This window comes from Bombina bombina, chromosome 2 (assembly GCF_027579735.1).
Source record: "Bombina bombina isolate aBomBom1 chromosome 2, aBomBom1.pri, whole genome shotgun sequence".
NCBI classification, from domain to species: domain Eukaryota; kingdom Metazoa; phylum Chordata; class Amphibia; order Anura; family Bombinatoridae; genus Bombina; species Bombina bombina.
Genome location: NC_069500.1, coordinates 701,734,313 through 701,755,344, shown reverse-complemented (window position 1 = coordinate 701,755,344; position 21,032 = coordinate 701,734,313). Strand labels below are relative to the sequence as shown.

Below are 21,032 nucleotides of genomic sequence, written 5' to 3'. Positions count from 1 at the left end.
CAATCGCAGGGAGGGGTGGGGTGGAGGAACTCCTACACTACAGAATTTTTTTTTAATTTTTTTATAAAAAACCCTAAACTGGGTACTGGCAGACAACTGCAAGTACCTAAGATGACATACACCATTAGGAGGGGGGAGGGTTAGAAGAGTGGTTGGGAGGAATAAGGGAGGTGGGATGATAAGGGTGAATCCTACATTGCAGAAGCAGAAAATATATAAATTAAATTTATGCAAAAAATAAAAAGAGCCCTAAAACTTATACTGGCAGACTGTCTGCCAGTATCTAGATGGTGGTGAGGAGTAAGGGTGGGTAGAGGGGGAAAGAGCTGATAGGAGGGATCCGGGGAGATGTAAGGTGGGAGGGTAATCTTTGACTAGAATACTATAACCCTTGCCAGCTAACTAATTAACCCCTTCACTGCCAGGAATTTCAGAAGTATGGTGTGCAGCTACATTTAGCAGCCTTACCAAAAAGCAATGGCAAAGCCATGTGTGTGTCTGCTATTTCTGAACAAACAGGACCCCAGAGAAGCTTTTACACCCATTTGTGTCTGCTATTTCTGAACAAACAGGACCTCAGAGAAGCTTTTACACCCATTAATGTTATAACTACACAAGTGGTATGTAAATAATTTCAGTGAGAGAGACACAAAGTTTGTGTTAAAGTTTACATTTTTTTTATATGATCGCAAATGGCGGAAAAACTGTGGCATGAAATATACCAATATAGGCTTAGATCAATACCTTTGATTGTCTACTAAAAAAAAAAATATATTGTTTTGATAGATAAATAAAAAACAAAAAACAAGGCTCTATTTCTGTTTAAATAAAGTGATTCACTATTATTTTGGGCACGTTTTTCTCTGAAATTCCTAGTAGAAGGGATTCAGACATTTACATTATGACTTATTACGTTCAAAAATAATAAAACAGAATTAACATAAAATAGTATTAAAAGAATAATAGGAAACACAAGTTACTTCTGCAACTTACTGGAAAAATTTAAAGGCTTTCACTGTACATCCAGTACTTGCAAAAAGTCCTTTGAGGTCATCATCAGTGATAGAAGGTCTTAAGAGTGGGAGGGGAAAAAAAATAAAGTAATTATTTTGTTGTCAACAATAATTTTTACCATCACTAACTGATATTTATTTTGTAAATAAACTATATTCAATTTAAATCCACAGATAAAAAAAATATAGAAACAATACAACAAAAATGTGTTTTTTAATTCCAGGCATCAGTATTTTTGATATATGGTACAAAAGAAAAAATGCTCAGTTAAAAGTAACTGGATACACTTGACTCCTTTTTGTGTGTGTGTGTGTGTGTGTGTGTGTATGCTGTTTTTGTGTATGTACGTACACATCATGATAACATAGAAAAATCAAGAGGAATAAACAAATTTCATGCTTACCTTATAAATTAAATTTATTTTATGAGGTGAGTGTCCATAGGTCATCACATGTGAGAATTTCCCCCTCCTGACCACTAGGAGGAGGCAAAACACAACACAACTATAACTTTAAATCCTTCCCACTTCCCAAGATGCTCAGTCATATATATAGCATAGTAGATGAGGAAAAAAGAAAAGCAGGAAAGATAAAGCAGGGCAAAGAAGTGCAAAACAAGTATTGCCTCCACCTGAACAAAAAGAATGGATGGAGCTCGTAGACTCTCACCATCATGAAAGGAAATTCATCAGGTAAGGCATAAATGTAGTTCTTTCAGCAGATGGTAAGACCCTAAGAGTCATTATGTGTGGGAGTCAATACCCAAGCCGTGGAGAAACAAACAGTGAAGGGCAGGGGCGTTACTATTCAGGACCACGGCTAAATAAAGGCCCTACAGAACTTTCCTGCCAAAGGCAGCCCCAGAGAAGGAAGCCTTACACATAAAGTGATAAAACTTGGAAAGAGTGGTGTAAAGAACACCAAGTAACTGATCAATAGAAACCTCATTATGAAATGCCCAAGAACTAGCAACTGCTCTAGTGGAATAAGCAGTAATGCGCTCAGGGGAGTTTTTCCCCCCAATAAGCCTTGCAAATTTAAGACTTTAAGGCCAAGCTGCATAAGTAATAGCCGCAGTTTTCTTACCTTGTGGGGGCCTAGAAAAGTTAACAAAGGTCCGAAATCTTGTGTGGCTTCCACACAATATTTGAGAGCTTTTTATAACATCCAAGATGTGGAAAAGACGCTTCTTAGAATTCTTAGACACTGGACAAAAAAAGAAGGAACTAAAATTTCATGATTAATAGTATCTGTAGATATTACCTTAGGAAGAAAAGAATAGCTATCTTGAAGAACAGCCCTATTCCGATGGGAAAAAAAAATAATTCAGAAAAGGAGGTTGCAAGACAAGGGTAAAAATCTCAGTAACCTTTCTAGCCAAAGAAATAGTAGAAGAAAAAGAACCTTCCAGGATAAAAGCTGAACATCTAAACTATGCATTGGGCTCAAAATGAGGAGTTTGAAGAACATTCAAAACCAGGTTAAGATTGAAAGAAGGAAAAACTGGACAAATAACTGGTTTAAATTCTATTCAGAGCCTGAAAAAAGGCCTGAAAGTTAAGAATTTTAGCATTTTTCTTATGAAACAAAACAGAAAGAGCTGCAATCTGACCCATCAGTGAACTAGCTGATAACCCTTTATCTACGTCTTCCTGTAGAAACTCAAGAACTCTAGGAATTCTAAAAGAATTAAAATAGTAACCTTGGACAGAACCCCACGCACAAAAGTTTACCAGACCTTATGATAAATACCTCAGGGAACAGGTTTCCAAGCCTGAATCAGGGTATCAATAACCTTGACTGGACAACCTCTTATACAGAATTAAGCAATTAATTGCCATGCCTGTCAGATTCAGAGTTTTGATAAAAGAAAAGGCCTTGAGAGAGAAGATCCAAGCCTCCAATGTGGGCAAAAGGAGATCTGCACACCAAATTCTGCTAGGCCACACCAGAGCAATCAGAATTGCTGAGGCTTGTTCCTGCTTGATTCTGGCCATCATTCTGGATAGCAACAAAAACGGAAGTAAATTAAAGGGACAGTCTACAACAGAAAATGTATTGTTTAAAAAGAGATAATCCCTTACTCGTTCTCTAGTTTTGCATAAACCAACACAGTTATATTAATATACTTTTTACCTCTGTGATTATCTTGTATCTAAGCCTCTGCAAACTGCCCCTTATTTCAGTTCTTTTGACAGACTTGCATTTTAGCCAATCAGTGCTGGCTCATAGGAACTCCACGCGCATGAGCACAGTGTTAACTATATGAAACACATGAACTAATACCCTCTAGTGGTGAAAAACTGTCAAAATGCCCTGAGCTAAGAGGCGGCCTTCAAGGGCTTAGAAATTAGCATATGAACCTCCTAGATTTAGCTTTCAACCAAAAGAACAAAGCAAAATTGGTGATAGAAGTAAATTGGAAAAATGTATGCCCTATCTGAATAATGAAAGTTTGTTTTGGACTAGACTGTCCCTTTACGTTGAACAACCAAGGGACCACTAGGTCCAGATACCTTGCACAAAACTATAGCAGTTTGTGATTCAAATTAGAAGCCAAGACATCTATTGCTGGCAGACCTTAATGTTTCACAATTTGACACAAAACTTACTAATTCAGACACCACTCTCCTGGGTGAAGAGACTGGGGAATGAAAGTCCGCCTCCCAATCTGTCATACCCAGAATGTGGATGGCAGAAAACTTGCAACCATGGTGCTCTGCCCAACTGATGATGCAAGACACTTCCCTCATCAATTTAAGACCTTATTGACAAAAGCAACTGCCTTGGCTGACTGGAATCTCATGAATAAATTAATGTTTGAAGTTGGGCCAACTCTGGAGGGCCCTGAAGACTGCACAGAGTTCCAGAATGCTTATTGTGGTAACCTTGCCTCCTGAGGAGACTAAACAGAGACCCCCAGTCTTCACCCCAACCTAAAAGGCTGGAATCTGTAGAGATTACTATACACAACGGTCGCAAAAAGGCGACTCCCTGAACCAAGGACTGGTGAGTCTGCCACAAAGACTGTCTAGTTGTGTGACCTAACAGAATCCTCTGAAATAGATCATTGTGGCCCCCATTCCACTGATGCAGCATCAGCAATAAGAGGGCCTGAAGATGTAATTTTGCAAATGGAAATGCATCTGAGGCAGCCACCATGATACCCATAACATCCATGCACTGTGCAACGGAAAGGAGAGGATTCAGCTGCAGAAGGCAATAGGCCTTTTGCAGCTACAGTCTGCTCTGATTTGTCAAAAACACTCACAAAATTTATTATAACCCCAGAAAAGCAGCACAGGTCTGAGGCGTTAATGAGCTTTTTGGAAGATTTATTTTCCAACCATGACTTTGAAACAACTGAAGAACCACCTGAGTGTAAGGCACAGCCAGATAAGAAGGAGCCTGAACCAGAATGTCAGTCAAGTAAGGACTACAGAAATTATTTGAGCTCTAAATACAGAGAACAGAGCTTCCAGTACTTTTGAAACTCTCTGGAAGTCCTCAGAAACAGAGAAACCTCTTTCATAAATGGGTAACAGAGTTAAGAGAAGTCCCTGATGAGCTAAAGGTCAAAGAAGAATTTTGGAGAAATTTCAGATAAACTCTCCTGGGGACAACTTTGATAGGGTAAAAACCCTTGCACACTCTGAAGCACAATAAAAACCCTGTTTAAGATTAGCAATAGCATGAGGTACAAAGCAGAACAAGGAAACACATACATGGGGATCCTTACAAAGCAACAGAGGGTTTTACTGTGCTTCAGAGTGTGCAAGGGTTTTTACCCTGTCAAAGAGGGGTTAAAGTAACAGAGGGTCTTTAGATGATCAGCTGACTGACCAGAGGCCTGAGCTGTATACGTTATCTCCATAGTACCTGGAAATAGCTTAAATATCAGAGATAGATGGAAGCAAAAAAGCAGTATAAAGCACAAAATTAGCAAGCACTGGAAAAAAACCTGTAAAAATCAGAGTACAACCTCCACTGGTCCTGAGAACAACAAAACAACAGGAAAGGATTATAACACAGAAAAGGCACACTAAAAAGTGCACAAAAACAGTTAACCCTTAGCGTGTCTGTGCTACCGGTGAGTGCTAAAGCTAAAAACCCAAAGGTTACCAGCAGAAATTTAGCACATTTCACCTGGGGAGCGCTGTGGATCTACAAGGAGCAGCTCAATGTAGACCAGGGTATCGGTGGACAAGTCCCCATTTCACCTGGGAGGCCTGCAACATTGCTTCACTGAGAAAAAAACTAATTATGCTTACCTGATAATTTCATTTCCATCTTGTGGAGGAGAGTCCATGGCTTCATTTATTACTTATGGGAAATAAGAACCTGGCCACCAGGAGGAGTCAGACACCCCAGCCAAAGGCTTAAATACTCCTCCCACTCTCCTCATCCCCCAGTCATTCTGCCGAGGGAACAAGGAACAGTAAGAGAAATATCAGGGTATAAATGGTGCCAGAAGATAAATTAACTTTGGTCCGCCCACCAGAGTTATGGGCGGGAGCCGTGGGACTCTCCTCCCCACGATGGAAATGAAATTATCAGGTAAGCATAATTTATGTTTTCCATCTAAAGGGGAGGAGAGTCCACGGCTTCATTAATTACTTGTGGGAAACAAATACCCAAGCTCTAGAGAACACTGAATGAAAAAAGAAGGGAAAAAGGAGGTGGACCCTAATCTGAGGGCACCACAGCCTGCAACACCCTTCTCCCAAAAGTGGCTTCCGCCGAAGCAAAAACATCAAATTTGTAAAATTTTGTAAAAGAATGTAAGGAGGACCAGGTAGCTGCCTTACAAATCTTCTCCATAGAGGCCTCATTCTTAAAGGCCCAAGAAGAAGCCACAGCTCTAGTTGAATGAGCCGTGATCCTATGAGGAGGCTTATGTCCCGCTGACTCATAGGCTAAGGGAATCAAGTTTCTCAACCAAAAAGACAAAAAAGTAGCAGAGGCTCTCTGCCCCTTGCGCTTCCCAGAATACATCACAAAAAGAGATGAAGACTGTCTGAAATCCTTTGTAGCCTGAAGATATAACTTCAAGGCATGAACTACATCCAAGTTATGAAGTAACCTCTCCTTTGAAGAGGAAGGGTTAGGACACAAAGAGGAACAACTAATTCCTGATTGAAACCCCAAACCGGTGCAAAGAACAGCCTTATCCGCATGAAATACCAGATCCTTATCCGCATGAAATACCAGATAAGGAGGATCAAATTGCAAGGCAGCCAGTTCAGAGACTCTGCGCGCTGATGCAATAGCCAATAGGAAGAGGGACCTTCCAGGACAGAATCTTAAATGTCAATAGGAATTCATAGGCTCAAACAGAACCCTCTGCGATACCTTAAGGACCAAGTTTAAGCTCCATGGGGGAGCAGTCCTAAATACAGGCCCTGATTCTAGACAGAGCCTGCACAAAAGACTGAATATCAGGAAGCTCAGCGAGCCTCCTATGTAACTAGACTGATAACGCCGAAATCTGTCCCTTTAAGGAACTAGCCACAAGACCCTTCTCCAACCCATCCTGGAGAAAGGACAAAATCCTGGATACCTTCACCTTGTGCCAAGGATATCCATGCTTCTCACACCAGGACAAGTAAGTCCTCCACATCTTATGGTAGATGCGACGAGTGACCGGCTTCCTGGCCTGAACTAGAGTATCAATCACACCTTTAGAGAATCCTCTCTTGGCTAATACTAGGCGTTCAATCTCCACACAGTCAGCCTCAGAGAATCTAGATTTTGGTGATGAAAGGGACCCTGTTCCAGCAGATCTCTGCGACAGGGTAACCTCCATGGCGGAGAGGATGACATCCCCACCAGATCTGCAAACCATGTCCTCCGCGGCCAAGACGGAGCAATCAGAATAGCCAAGGCTTGCTCCTGTTTGATGCGGGCCACTACACGAGGTAGAAGTGGTAACGGAGGAAAAATATAAATTAGATTGAACCACCAAGGCACCGCTAAGGCATCTATCAGCTATGCCTGGGGATCCCTGGACCGCGACCCGTATCAGGTTAGCTTGCAATTGAGTCATGACGCCATGAGATCTAGTTCCGGCGTTCCCCATCTGAGACAAATCTTCACAAACACCTCGGGGTGTAGAGACGATTCCCCCTGATGGAAGGATTGCCTGCTGAGAAAGTCCGCTTCCCAGTTGTCCACACCTGGAATGTGGATCGCTGAGAGTGAGTAATTGTGGGACTCCGCCCTCTCAAAAATCCGAGACACCTCCCTCATAGCTAGGGAGCTTCTCGTACCTCCCTGATGGTTGATGTAAGCCATCGATGTAATGTTGTCGGTCTGGAATCTGATGAAGTTGAACGACCCCAGGAGAGACCATGCCTTCAGAGCATTGTAGATTGCTTGAAGCTTCAGAATATTTATCGGGAGGAGAGACTCTTCCAGAGTCCATTGTCCTTGTGTCAACCTGGCATCCCAAACAGCTCCCCATCCTGACAGACTCGCGTCCGTGGTCACAATCTCCTAGGACGGTCTCAGGAAGTAAGTCCACAGGGACAGATGTTCCGGGTGGACCCACCAAGAGAGGGATCTTAGAGTCTGAATGTCTAGGGATATCTGCCGAGATAGATCTGAATGGTTGCCGTTCCACTGCCGCAACATGCAGAACTGAAGAGGTCTGAGATGGAACCTGGCGAATGGAATGACATCTATGCTGGATACCATGAGCCCGATCAACTCCATACATTGAGCCACCGAGGTCCTTGATGAGGACTGAAGAGCAAGACAGGTTGACGCAATATTCCTGCGTCGCTGATCCATGAGAAAAAATCTTCATGGATTTCGAGTCTATTATTGTGCCCAGGAACTCTACCCTGTTACTGGGAACCAGGGAACTCTTTCACTTGAGTGCCCTTGAGTGATCCTCTGCGAGACTGAACGGCGGCACCTGGACTAGAATGTCATTCAGGTAGGGCGCCACAGCAATGCCTCTGGATCTGGCAACTGCAAGTAGCCCCCCAGATCCTTTGTGAAGACTCTCGGGGCCGTCGCCAGACGAAAAGGAAGGGCCGCAAACTGGAAGTGTTCCAGAAACGCAAATCTCAGGAACTTGAAGTAGTCCCTGTGAATTGGAACATTAAGGTAAGCGTCCTTCAAGGCTATTGTCTTCATGAACTGCCCCTCTTGAACTAGGGGTAGAATAGATCTGATCGTTTCCATTTTGAACGATGGGTTCAGAATCGGGCGGAACGTGCCCTCTTTCATTGGAACAACAAAAAGATTTGAATAGTACCCTAGACCCCTTTCTGCTTGGGGTACTGGTACGATAACACCTAGAGAGGCGAGATCCCTCACACATTCTAGAAAGGCCTCTCTATTTTCCGGTCTTGAAGACAGGTTTGACAGGAGGAATCTGCCCCTGGGCGGACGGGACCTGAAGCCTATCCTTTAACACCTCCTGAAGTCCTGCAAACAGGCTTCGGAGAAGAGAGACAATCTGCCCCCTACTTGGTCAGGAGACCGGTCGGGGGCCGCCCCTTCATGCCGAATTTGTCTCGGCAGGTTTCTTGTTCTGCTTGGAATTGTTCCGAGACTGAGTGGGCTTCCAAGGTTCCCTTGGTCTGATCCGCTTTCGCGTTGGGCTGCAGGCGCTGGGCCTTGTCCGCACGAAAGGGACGAAAAGTAGATCCTTTAGGCTTAGCCTTCATATCCTGCGGTAGGAAGAGGTCATGTCCGCAGACCAAGACTTTAGCCACAGATCCCTGCAAGCTAAAACAGAAAAACCTGAAACCTTTGCATTCAGATGAATAATTTGCATATTGGCATCGCAAATGAAAGAACTGGCGACCTTCAACGCCTTAATCTTGTCCTGTATCTCATTGATTGAAGTCTACCCCTCGAACATATCAAACAGGGATTCACACCAATATGTCGCAGCTCCGGAAACCGCGGCTACGGCCGCTGCCGGCTGAAAAACAAACCCTGTGTGCTGAAACATTTTCCTTAACATGTTATCCAACTTTTTATCCATGGGCTCTTTAAACGACAAACTATCCTCAAGAGGAATAGTTGTCCGCTTAGCAAGCGTGGAGATAGCACCATCCATTTTAGGGACAGTTCCCCAGAGCTCAAGCTGAGAGTCCGGAACAAGGAACAGTTTCTTAAAAAAGAAAAAGAAAAAGAAGGGGAAAAGAAAGGACCTAATCGCTCCCATTCATTCTTAATAATATTAGCCATCTTAACGGGAACCGGGAAGGTCTGAGGTACTACCCTGTCCTCGTATACCTTATCAAGCTTAGGAATTGAAGGTTCCTATGGAAGCTTAGGTTCCGGGAATCTCCAGAGTAAAAAGCACCTGCCTAAGCAAAAAGCGCAAATGATCTATTCTAAACCTAAAATCAGGCTCCTCCACAACTGGAGGTTTAGATAACACGGACTCCGACCCAGAAGGAGCCTCCTTTGAAGAGTCGGAGTAGGCCTCGTCATCGTATAAAGCCTCTGGTATTTTCATAGGCATAGACAACCCTGGGCCGGGCCGCCATGATACACCCTACACTTGCGCTTAGCAGAACGTGGTAAGGCATGGATCAATTTCGATACCGCCGTTTGCAGTTGGTCCGCAAAGTCTGACGGCCAATGAATCTCTCCCGAAGGCGTAACGGTTGGACCCTGGGGCACTGCATGTGCAATTGGAGATGAAAGCAGGGAACGCACCTCACGGGACGGGGAACCCTCAGAGGTGGACGGCTCAGTAGTACTAGACATCCTTTTACTCTTAGATATTGCAACCTTATAAAGGCATGTGTAACATAGTTGAGCAGGCTGATCTACAAGAACCTCCTCACAATAAACACAGGAATGAGACTTTGTTAAAGAGGGAGAACCCTCTAACACGCCAGAGTCCTCCATAGCTTGGGCTTTTATTATGGACTAGAATCGCTTAATAAACAGGCACCATTATACCAGCAAAGGCCGGGGGACTCACCACCTCTTATGACCTGGACTAAAGAAACCGTTTAGTCTCCTGCACCGCTGATCAACCAAGGAAGTAGACACAGCCACACCCGGTCACATGAGATGTCACGCAGAACCGCCCCTGCACTAAGGAGAAGACATTGGCCGCGCAAAACTCCCGGAAGACAACCTGAAGTTCCACATATTGCCAAAGCCCCATCTCGCACATAACACAGCAATAACACAATAAACAATATCATGTATAAACCCCCCTGTTCAACAATCCCCTCACTAGGAATATTAATCCTTTGAGTCCATAAAGATACAAGGCGCCACACTGCGACCCTGTCTTCTGGGTTATCATAATGAAGTAAAAAAATTAAACGATCTTACCAGAATCTATGCTGTGGAACAGGAACACAGCCCTTCAAGTGTGACAGGTCGTAGCATCACTCCTGAGATGGACTTGAGTGCAGAAAGCAGGCAGCGAAACTCGTCAACGCCGATTGCTTGTGGAGCTGTAAATATGAGTCGGGATGGTTTCGCAGAAAGACTCTCCCTGCATCTCCGGATTCTAACTTTCACCCAGGCTCTCACTGAGAGGCTGACAGGACTACTTAAAACTCCAGTCCCATTCCGAAGAGTACTACCCTCCATAAGAGACTACTCTGAATCTTCCGGCACTTCTCTGCCATCCTCCTGTGTCAAAAGGCAAAGAATCACTGGGGGATGAGGGGAGTGGGAGGAGTATTTAAGCCTTTGGCTGGGGTGTCTTTGCCTCCTCCTGGTGGCCAGGTTCTTATTTACCACAAGTAATGAATGAAGCCGTGGACTCATTCTCCCCTTTAGATGGAAATACCTTTCACTGCCTGTCTGATAACTCTCTGTCTCTGTGAATAACAGGTTACTGCGAGGAGAATTTGGGCCTTAGATCTATTAGAGGATCCCCCCTTTCAAATGATGAGTAGGTCTTACACTTCACTTTAATCTCACTCCTCATCAAGGGGGCAAAATAATATGACAGGATCATGGGAAGTTGGAGGGATTTAAAGCTCTGCAATGTTGGGGTGTCTCTTGCCTCCTCCTAGCGGTCACAAGGGGAATATTACCAGACTCATCATCTGATGAATGAAAAAGTGAAACTGAGGTACAAACGGCAGTAAAAACACTATTTAATTGTGAATATAAGTAAAAACATAATTTATGTACGAACTTACCTGATAAATTAATTTCTTTCATATTGGCAAGAGTCCATGAGCTAGTGATGTATGGGATATACAATCCTACCAGGAGGGGCAAAGTTTCCCAAACCTCAAAATGCCTATAAATACACCCCTCACCACACCCACAATTCAGTTTACCGAATAGCCAAGCAGTGGGGTGAAAAAGAAAGGAGTAAAAAGCAACAAAGGAATTTGGAAATAATTGTGCTTTATACAAAAAAATCATAACCACCATAAAATGGGTGGGTCTCATGGACTCTTGCCAATATGAAAGAAATGAATGTATCAGGTAAGTTCTTACATAAATTATGTTTTCTTTCATGTAATTGGCAAGAGTCCATGAGCTAGTGACATATGGGATAGAAATACCCAAGATGTGGAACTCCACATAAGAGTCAGTAGAGAGGAAGGGATAAAATAATAACAGCCATGTTCTGCTGAGAAAATTAAATACACAACCAAAAATAAGTTTTTCTCATAAATGAAATAAAAAAAACTTAAAACATAAGCAGAGGAATCAAACTGAAACAGCTGCCTGAAGAACTTTTCTACCAAAAACTGTTTCCGAAGAAGCAAATACATCAAAACGGTAGAATTTAGTAAATGTATGCAAAGAAGACCAAATTGCTGCTTTGCAAATCTGATCAACTGAAGCTTCACTCTTAAAAGCCCACGACGTGGAGACTGATCTAGTAGAATGGGCTGTAATTCTCTGAGGCAGTGCCTGACCCGACTCCAAATAAGCCTGACGAATCAAAAGCTTTAACCAAGATGCCAAGGAAATGGCAGAAGCCTTCTGACCTTTCCTAGTACCAGAAAAGATAACAAATAGACTAGAAGTCGACTTCCTGAAATATTTAGTAGCTTCAAAATAACTCTTCTAGCAGAAGAGATGGCCAAAAGGAACAACACTTTCCAAGAAAGTAGTTTAATGTCCAAAGAATGCATAGGCTCAAAAGGACGAGCCTGTAAGGCCTTCAAAACCAAATTAAGACTCCGAGGAGGAGAGATTGATTTAATGACAGGCTTGATACGGACCAAAGCCTGTACAAACCAGTGACAATCAGGAAGCTTAGAAATCTTTCTGTGAAATCAAACAGAAAGAGCAGAGATATGTCCCTTTAAAGAACTTGCAGACAAACCTTTATCCAAACCATCCTGAAGAAACTGTAAAATTCTAGGAATTCTAAAAGAATGCCAGGAGAATTTATGAGAAGAACACCATGAAATATAAGTCTTCCAAACTCGATAATAAATCTTCCTAGAAACAGATTTACAAGTCTGTAACATAGTATTAATTACTGAGTCAGAGAAACCTCTATGACTAAGCACTAAGCTATCAAATTTCCATACCTTCAAATTAATTATTTGAGATCCTGATGGAAAAATGGACCTTGAGACAGAAGGTCTGGCCTAAATGGAAGTGGCCAAGGTTGGCAGCTGGACTTCCGAACAAGATCCGCATACCAAAACCTGTGAGGCCATGCTGTAGCTACCAGAAACACAAACTATTGTTCCATGATGATTTTTGAAATCACTTTTGGAAGAAGAACTAGAGGCGGAAGATATAAGCAGGTTTGTAACACCAAGGAACTGATACTGCATCCACTGCTTCAGCTTGAGGATCCCTGGACCTGGACAGGTACCTGGGAAGTTTCTTGTTTAGATGGGAAGCCATCAGATCTATTTCTGGAAGATCCCACGTCTGAACAATCTGAGAAAACACATCTGGATGGAGCGACCACTCCCCCGGACGTAAAGTCTGACGGCTGAGATAATCTGGGATATGAACTGCAGAAATTAGGCAGAAGCTGGATTTCGCCCAAGCAAGTATCCAAGATACTTCTTTCATGGCTTGTAGACTGCGAGTCCCACCCTGATGATTGACATATGCCACAGTTGTGATATTGTCTGTCTGAAAACAAATGAACGGTTCTCTCTTCCACAGAGGCCAAGCCTGAAGAGCCCTGAAGATAGTACGGCGTTCTAAAAAATTGATTGGTAACCTCGCCTCTTGAGGTTTCCAAACCCCTTGTGCTGTCAGAGATCCCCAGACAGTTCCCCAACCTGAAAGACTTGCATCTGTTGTGATCACAGTCCAGGTTGGACGAACAAAAGAGGCCCCTTGAACTATACGATGGTGATCTAACCACCAAGTCAGAGAGAGTTGAACATTGGGATTTAAGGGTATTAATTGTGATCTTTGTATAATCCCTGCACCATTGGTTCAGCATACAAAGCTGGAGAGGTCTCATATGAAAACGCGCAAAGGGGATCGCGTCCGATGCTGCAGTCATGAGACCTAAAACTTCCATGCACATAGCCACTGAATGGAATGACTGAGACTGAAGGTTCCGACAAGCTGAAACCAATTTTAATTGTCTCGTCTGTTAGAGACAGAGTCATGGACACTAAATCTATCTCGAAACCTAAAAAGGTGACCGTTGTCTGAGGAATCAAATAACTTTTTGGTAAATTGATCCTTTAACCATGTCTTTGAAGAAACAACACTTGTTGATTTGTGTGAGATTCTGCAGAATGTAAAGACTGAGCTAGTACAAAGATATTGTCCAAATAAGGAAATACCGCAATATCCAGTTCTCTGATTACAGAGTAGGGCACAGAGAACCTTTGAAAAGATTCTTGGAGCTGTCGCTAGGCCAAACGGAAGAGCGGCAAATTGGTAATGCTTGTCTAGAAAAGAGAATCTCAGAAACTGATAATGTTCTGGATGAATCGGAATATGAAGATAAGCATCCTGTAAGTCTATTGTGGACATATAATGCCCTTGCTGAACAAAAGGCAATAATAGTACTTATAGTCACCATTTTGAAAGTTGGTACTCTTACATAACGATGCAAAATTTTCAGATCCAGAACTGGCCTGAAAGAATTTTCTTTCTTTGGGACAATGAATAGATTTGAATAAAACCCCAGACCCTGTTCCTGAAACGGAACTGGTATGATTACCCCTGAAAGCTCCAGGTCTGAAACACACTTCAGAAAAGCTTGAGCCTTTATTGGATTTACTGGGATGCGTGAGAGAAAAAAACCTTCTCACAGGAGGTCTTACTCTGAATCCTATTCGGTCCCTTGAAAGACAATACTCTGAATCCAATGATTTTGGACAGAATCTGCCCAAATGTTTTGGAAGAATCTTAATCTGCTCCCTACCAGCTGAGCTGGAATGAGGGCTGTACCTTCATGCAGACTTGGGGGCTGCCTTTGGTTTCTTAAATGGTTTGGATTTACTCCAACTTGAAGAAGGTTTCCAATTGGAACCAGATTCTTTAGGGGAAGGATTAGGTTTCTGTTCCTTATTTTGTCGAAAGGAACATAAGCGGTTGGAAGCTTTAGATTTACCCTTAGGTCTTTTATCCTGAGGCAAAAAAACTCCCTTCCGCCCAGTGACAGTTGAAATAATCGAATCCAACTGAGGACCAAATAACTTATTACCTTGAAAAGAAAGAGACAGTAATCTAGACTTAGATACCATGTCAGCATTCCAATATTTAAGCCACAAAGCTCTTCTAGCTAAAATAGCTAAAGACATAGATTTAACATCAATTTTGATGATATCAAAAATGGCATCACAAATAAAATGATTAGCATGTTGAAGCATGCGAACAATGCTAGACAAATCAGGATCCGTTTCCTGTTGCGCTAAACTTTCCCAACCAAAAAGTTGATGCAGCTGCAACATCAGCCATAGAAATGGCAGGCTTGAGGAGATGACCAGAAAATAAATAAGCTTTCCTTAGATAAGATTAAAGTTTCCTATCTAAAGGTTTTTAAAAGAAGTACTATCTTCCATAGGAATAGTAGTACGTTTAGCAAGAGTAGAAATAGCCCCATCAACCTTTGGGATCTTTTCCCAAAACTCCAATCTAACTGCTGGCAAAGGATACGATTTTTTAAACCTTGAAGAAGGAATAAAAGAAGTACCAGGCCTATTCTATTCCTTAGAAATCATATCAGAAATAGCATCAGGAACTGGAAAAACCTCTGGAGTGACCACAGGAGGTTTATAAACAGAATTTAAACGTTTACTAGTTTTAATATCAAGAGGACTAGTTTCCTCAATATCCAATGTAATCAACACTTCTTTTAACAAGGAACGAATATACTCCATTTGAAATAAATAAGTAGATTTGTCAGTGTCAATATCTGAGGAAGGATCATCTGAATCAGATAGATCCTCATCAGATGAGGATAATTCAGTATGTTGTCGGTCATTAGAAATTTCATCAACTTTATGAGAAGTTTTAGAAGACCTTTTACGTTTATTAGAAGGCGGGATGGCAGACAAAGCTTTTATATTCACAGGTATATCTTGTACATTAGATGTTGAAGGAACAACAAGCATAGTACTATTACTGATGGACACATTCTCTGCATGTAAAAGCTTATCATGACAACTATTACATACCACAGCTGGAGATTTAATCTCCACAAATTTACAACAAATGCACTTAGCTTTGGTAGAACTGTTATCAGGCAGCAGGGTTACAACAGTGGTTTCTGAGACAGGATCAGATTGAGACATCTAGCAAATGTAAGAGAAGAAAACAACATATAAAGCAAAATTATCTATTTCCTTATATGGCAGTTTCAGGAATAGGGAAAAAATGCAAACAGCATAGCCCTCTAACATAGAAAAACATAATTTATGCTTACCTGATAAATTCCTTTCTTCTGTTGTGTGATCAGTCCACGGGTCATCATTACTTCTGGGATATTATCTGCTCCCCTACAGGAAGTGCAAGAGGATTCACCCAGCAGAGTTGCTATATAGCTCCTCCCCTCTACGTCACCTCCAGTCATTCGACCAAAGACCAACGAGAAAGGAGAAGCCAAGGGTGTAGTGGTGACTGAATTATAATTTAAAAAATATTTACCTGCCTTAAAAAAAACAGGGCGGGCCGTGGACTGATCACACAACAGAAGAAAGGAATTTATCAGGTAAGCATAAATTATGTTTTATTCTGTTATGTGTGATCAGTCCACGGGTCATCATTACTTCTGGGATACCAATACCAAAGCAAAAGTACACAGATGACGGGAGGGATAGGCAGGCTCATTATACAGAAGGAACCACTGCCTGAAGAACCTTTCTCCCAAAAATAGCCTCCGAAGAAGCAAAAGTGTCAAATTTGTAAAATTTGGAAAAAGTATGAAGCGAAGACCAAGTTGCAGCCTTGCAAATCTGTTCAACAGAGGCCTCATTCTTAAAGGCCCAAGTGGAAGCCACAGCTCTAGTGGAATGAGCTGTAATTCTTTCAGGAGGCTGCTGTCCAGCAGTCTCATAGGCTAAACGTATTATGCTACGAAGCCAAAAAGAGAGAGAGGTAGCAGAAGCTTTTTGACCTCTCCTCTGTCCAGAATAAACGACAAACAGGGAAGAAGTTTGGCGAAAATCTTTAGTTGCCTGCAAGTAGAACTTGAGGGCACGAACTACATCCAGATTGTGTAGAAGACGTTCCTTCTTTGAAGAAGGATTTGGACACAAGGATGGAACAACAATCTCTTGATTGATATTCCTGTTAGAGACAACCTTAGGTAAGAACCCAGGTTTAGTACGCAGAACTACCTTGTCTGAGTGAAAGATCAGATAAGGAGAATCACAATGTAGGGCTGATAACTCAGAGACTCTTCGAGCCGAGGAAATAGCCATTAAAAATAGAACTTTCCAAGATAACAATTTTATATCAATGGAATGAAGGGGTTCAAACGGAACACCCTGTAAAACGTTAAGAACTAAGTTTAAACTCCATGGCGGAGCAACAGTTTTAAACACAGGCTTGATCCTAGCTAAAGCCTGACAAAAAGCCTGGATGTCTGAATTTTCTGACAGACGCCTGTGCAACAAGATGGACAGAGCTGAGATCTGTCCCCTTAATGAGCTAGCCGATAAACCCTTTTCTAAACCTTCTTGTAGAAAAGACAATATCCTAGGAATCCTAACCTTACTCCAGGAGTAATCTTTGGATTCACACCAGTATAGGTATTTACGCCATATTTTATGGTAAATCTTTCTGGTAACAGGCTTCCTAGCCTGTATCAGGGTATCAATAACCGACTCAGAAAAACCACGTTTTGATAAAATCAAGCGTTCAATTTCCAAGCAGTCAGCTTCAGAGAAGTTAGACTTTGATGTTTGAATGGACCCTGAATCAGAAGGTCCTGTCTTAGAGGTAGAGACCAAGGCGGACAGGATGACATGTCCACTAGATCTGCATACCAAGTCCTGCGCGGCCATGCAGGCGCTATTAGAATCACTGATGCTCTCTCCTGTTTGATTTTGGCAATCAATCGAGGAAGCAGCGGGAAGGGTGGAAACACATAAGCCATCCTGAAGTTCCAAGGTGCTGTCAAAGCATCTATCAGAACCGCTCCCGGATCCCTGGATCTGGATCCGTAGCGAGGAAGTTTGGCGTTCTGGCGAGACGCCATGAGATCTATCTCTGGTTTGCCCCAACGTCGAAGTATTTGGGCAAAGACCTCCGGATGAAGTTCCCACTCCCCCGGATGAAGAGTCTGGCGACTCAAGAAATCCGCCTCCCAGTTCTCCACTCCCGGGATGTGGATTGCTGATAGGTGGCAAGAGTGAGACTCTGCCCAGCGAATTATCTTTGATACTTCTATCATTGCTAGGGAGCTTCTTGTCCCTCCCTGATGGTTGACGTAAGCTACAGTCGTGATGTTGTCCGACTGAAACCTGATGAACCCCCGAGTCTTTAACTGGGGCCAAGCTAGAAGGGCATTGAGAACTGCTCTCAATTCCAGAATGTTTATTGGCAGGAGACTTTCCTCCTGACTCCATTGTCCCTGAGCCTTCAGAGAATTCCAGACAGCGCCCCAACCTAGAAGGCTGGCGTCTGTTGTTACAATTGTCCAGTCCGGCCTGCTGAACGGCATCCCCCTGGACAGATGTGGCCGAGAAAGCCACCATAGAAGAGAGTTTCTGGTCTCTTGATCCAGATTCAGAGTGGGGGACAAATCTGAGTAATCCCCATTCCACTGACTCAGCATGCACAATTGCAGCGGTCTGAGATGTAGGCGTGCAAAAGGTACTATGTCCATTGCTGCTACCATTAAGCCGATCACCTCCATGCATTGAGCTACTGACGGGAGTTGAATGGAATGAAGGACACGGCATGCATTTAGAAGCTTTGTTAATCTGTCTTCTGTCAGATAAATCTTCATTTCTACAGAATCTATAAGAGTTCCCAAGAATGGAACTCTTGTGAGAGGCAAGAGAGAACTCTTCTTTTCGTTCACTTTCCATCCATGCGACCTTAGAAATGCCAGAACTAACTCTGTATGAGACTTGGCAGTTTGAAAGCTTGAAGCTTGTATCAGAATGTCGTCTAGGTACGGAGCTACCGAAATTCCTCGCGGTCTCAGAACCGCTAGAAGGGCACCCAGAACCTTTGTGAAGATTCTTGGAGCCGTAGCCAATCCGAATGGAAGGGCTACAAACTGGTAATGCCTGTCTAAGAAGGCAAACCTTAGATACCGGTAATGATCTTTGTGAATCGGTATGTGAAGGTAAGCATCCTTTAAATCCACTGTGGTCATGTACTGACCCTTTTGGATCATGGGTAAAATTGTCCGAATAGTTTCCATTTTGAACGATGGAACTCTTAGGAATTTGTTTAGGATCTTTAAATCCAAGATTGGCCTGAAAGTTCCCTCTTTTTTGGGAACCACAAACAGGTTTGAGTAAAACCCTTGTCCTTGTTCCGACCGCGGAACCGGATGGATCACTCCCATTAATAATAGATCTTGTACACAGCGTAGAAATGCGTCTTTCTTTATTTGGTTTGTTGACAACCTTGACAGATGAAATCTCCCTCTTGGGGGAGATAATTTGAAGTCTAGAAGGTATCCCTGAGATATGATCTCTAGCGCCCAGGGATCCTGGACATCTCTTGCCCAAGCCTGGGCGAAGAGAGAGAGTCTGCCCCCCACTAGATCCGGTCCCGGATCGGGGGCCCTCGGTTCATGCTGTCTTAGGGGCAGCAGCAGGTTTTCTGGCCTGCTTGCCCTTATTCCAGGACTGGTTAGGTTTCCAGCCTTGTCTGTAACGAGCAACAGCTCCTTCCTGTTTTGGTGCAGTGGAAGTTGATGCTGCACCTGCTTTGAAATTCCGAAAGGGACGAAAATTAGACTGTCTAGCCTTAGCTTTGGCTTTGTCTTGAGGTAGAGCGTGGCCCTTACCTCCTGTAATGTCAGCGATAATTTCTTTCAAACCGGGCCCAAATAAAGTTTGCCCCTTGAAAGGTATATTAAGTAATTTGGACTTAGAAGTTACATCAGCCGACCAGGATTTTAACCACAGCGCCCTACGTGCCTGAATGGCGAATCCTGAATTCTTAGCCGTAAGTTTAGTTAAATGTACTACGGCCTCCGAAATGAATGAATTAGCTAGTTTAAGGACTCTAAGCCTGTCCGTAATGTCGTCCAGCGTAGCGGAACTAAGGTTCTCTTCCAGAGACTCAATCCAAAATGCTGCCGCAGCCGTAATCGGCGCGATGCATGCAAGGGGTTGCAATATAAAACCTTGTTGAACAAACATTTTCTTAAGGTAACCCTCTAATTTTTTATCCATAGGATCTGAAAAAGCACAGCTATCCTCCACCGGGATAGTGGTACGCTTAGCTAAAGTAGAAACTGCTCCCTCCACCTTAGGGACCGTTTGCCATAAGTCCCGTGTGGTGGCGTCTATTGGAAACATCTTTCTAAATATTGGAGGGGGTGAGAACGGCACACCGGGTCTATCCCACTCCTTGGTAACAATTTCAGTTAATCTCTTAGGTATAGGAAAAACGTCAGTACTCGCCGGTACCGCAAAGTATTTATCCAACCTACACATTTTCTCTGGTATTGCAACAGTGTTACAATCGTTAAGAGCCGCTAAGACCTCCCCTAGTAATACACGGAGGTTTTCCAATTTAAATTTAAAATTTGAAATATCTGAATCCAATCTGCTTGGATCAGAACCGTCACCTACAGAATGAAGCTCTCCGTCCTCATGCTCTGCAAGCTGTGACGCAGTATCAGACATGGCCCTAGAATTATCAGCGCACTCTGTTCTCACCCCAGAGTGATCACGCTTGCCTCTTAGTTCTGGTAACTTAGCCAAAACTTCAGTCATAACAGTAGCCATATCTTGTAATGTTATCTGTAATGGCTGCCCAGATGTACTAGGCGCCATAATATCACGCACCTCCCGGGCGGGAGACGCAGGTACTGACACGTGAGGCGAGTTAGACGGCATAACTCTCCCCTCGCTGTTTGGTGAAATTTGTTCAATTTGTACAGATTGGCTTTTATTTAAAGTAGCATCAATACAGTTAGTACATAAATTTCTATTGGGCTCCACCTTGGCATTGGAACAAATGACACAGGTATCTTCCTCTGAATCAGACATGTTTAACACACTAGCAATAAACATGCAACTTGGTTACAATCTTATTTAACAAAAACGTACTGTGCCTCAAAGAAGCACTAAACGATTAAATGACAGTTGAAATAATGAACTGAAAAACAGTTATAGCATCACTCTTTAAAAAAAAAACAACACAACTTGTTAGCAAAGGTTTGTTCCCATTAGTAAAGTAACACTAATTAAATTTTAAACATAAAAATCACAGCAACGTTTTAAAACACAGTCACTACATAAATCTCACAGCTCTGCTGAGAGAATCTACCTCCCTTCAAAGAAGTTTGAAGACCCCTGAGTTCTGTTAGAGCTGAACCGGATCATGCAGAAAATACAAGAGTAACTGACTGGAAATTTTTGATGCGTAGCAAAGAGCGCCAAAAACGGCCCCTCCCCCTCACACACAGCAGTGAGAGAGAAACGA

At 42.8% G+C, this 21,032-nt stretch overlaps 1 protein-coding gene across 1 annotated transcript in view; it reads right to left on the bottom strand.

The window, feature by feature from the left end:
- Positions 1-21,032, bottom strand: part of PTBP3 (polypyrimidine tract binding protein 3) — a 444,692-nt gene that overhangs the window by 3,002 nt on the left and 420,658 nt on the right. The window contains exon 13 of the mRNA XM_053700011.1: positions 994-1,071. Within this exon, the coding sequence (XP_053555986.1) occupies positions 994-1,071 (78 nt within the window). The remainder of the gene's footprint in view (positions 1-993; positions 1,072-21,032) is intronic.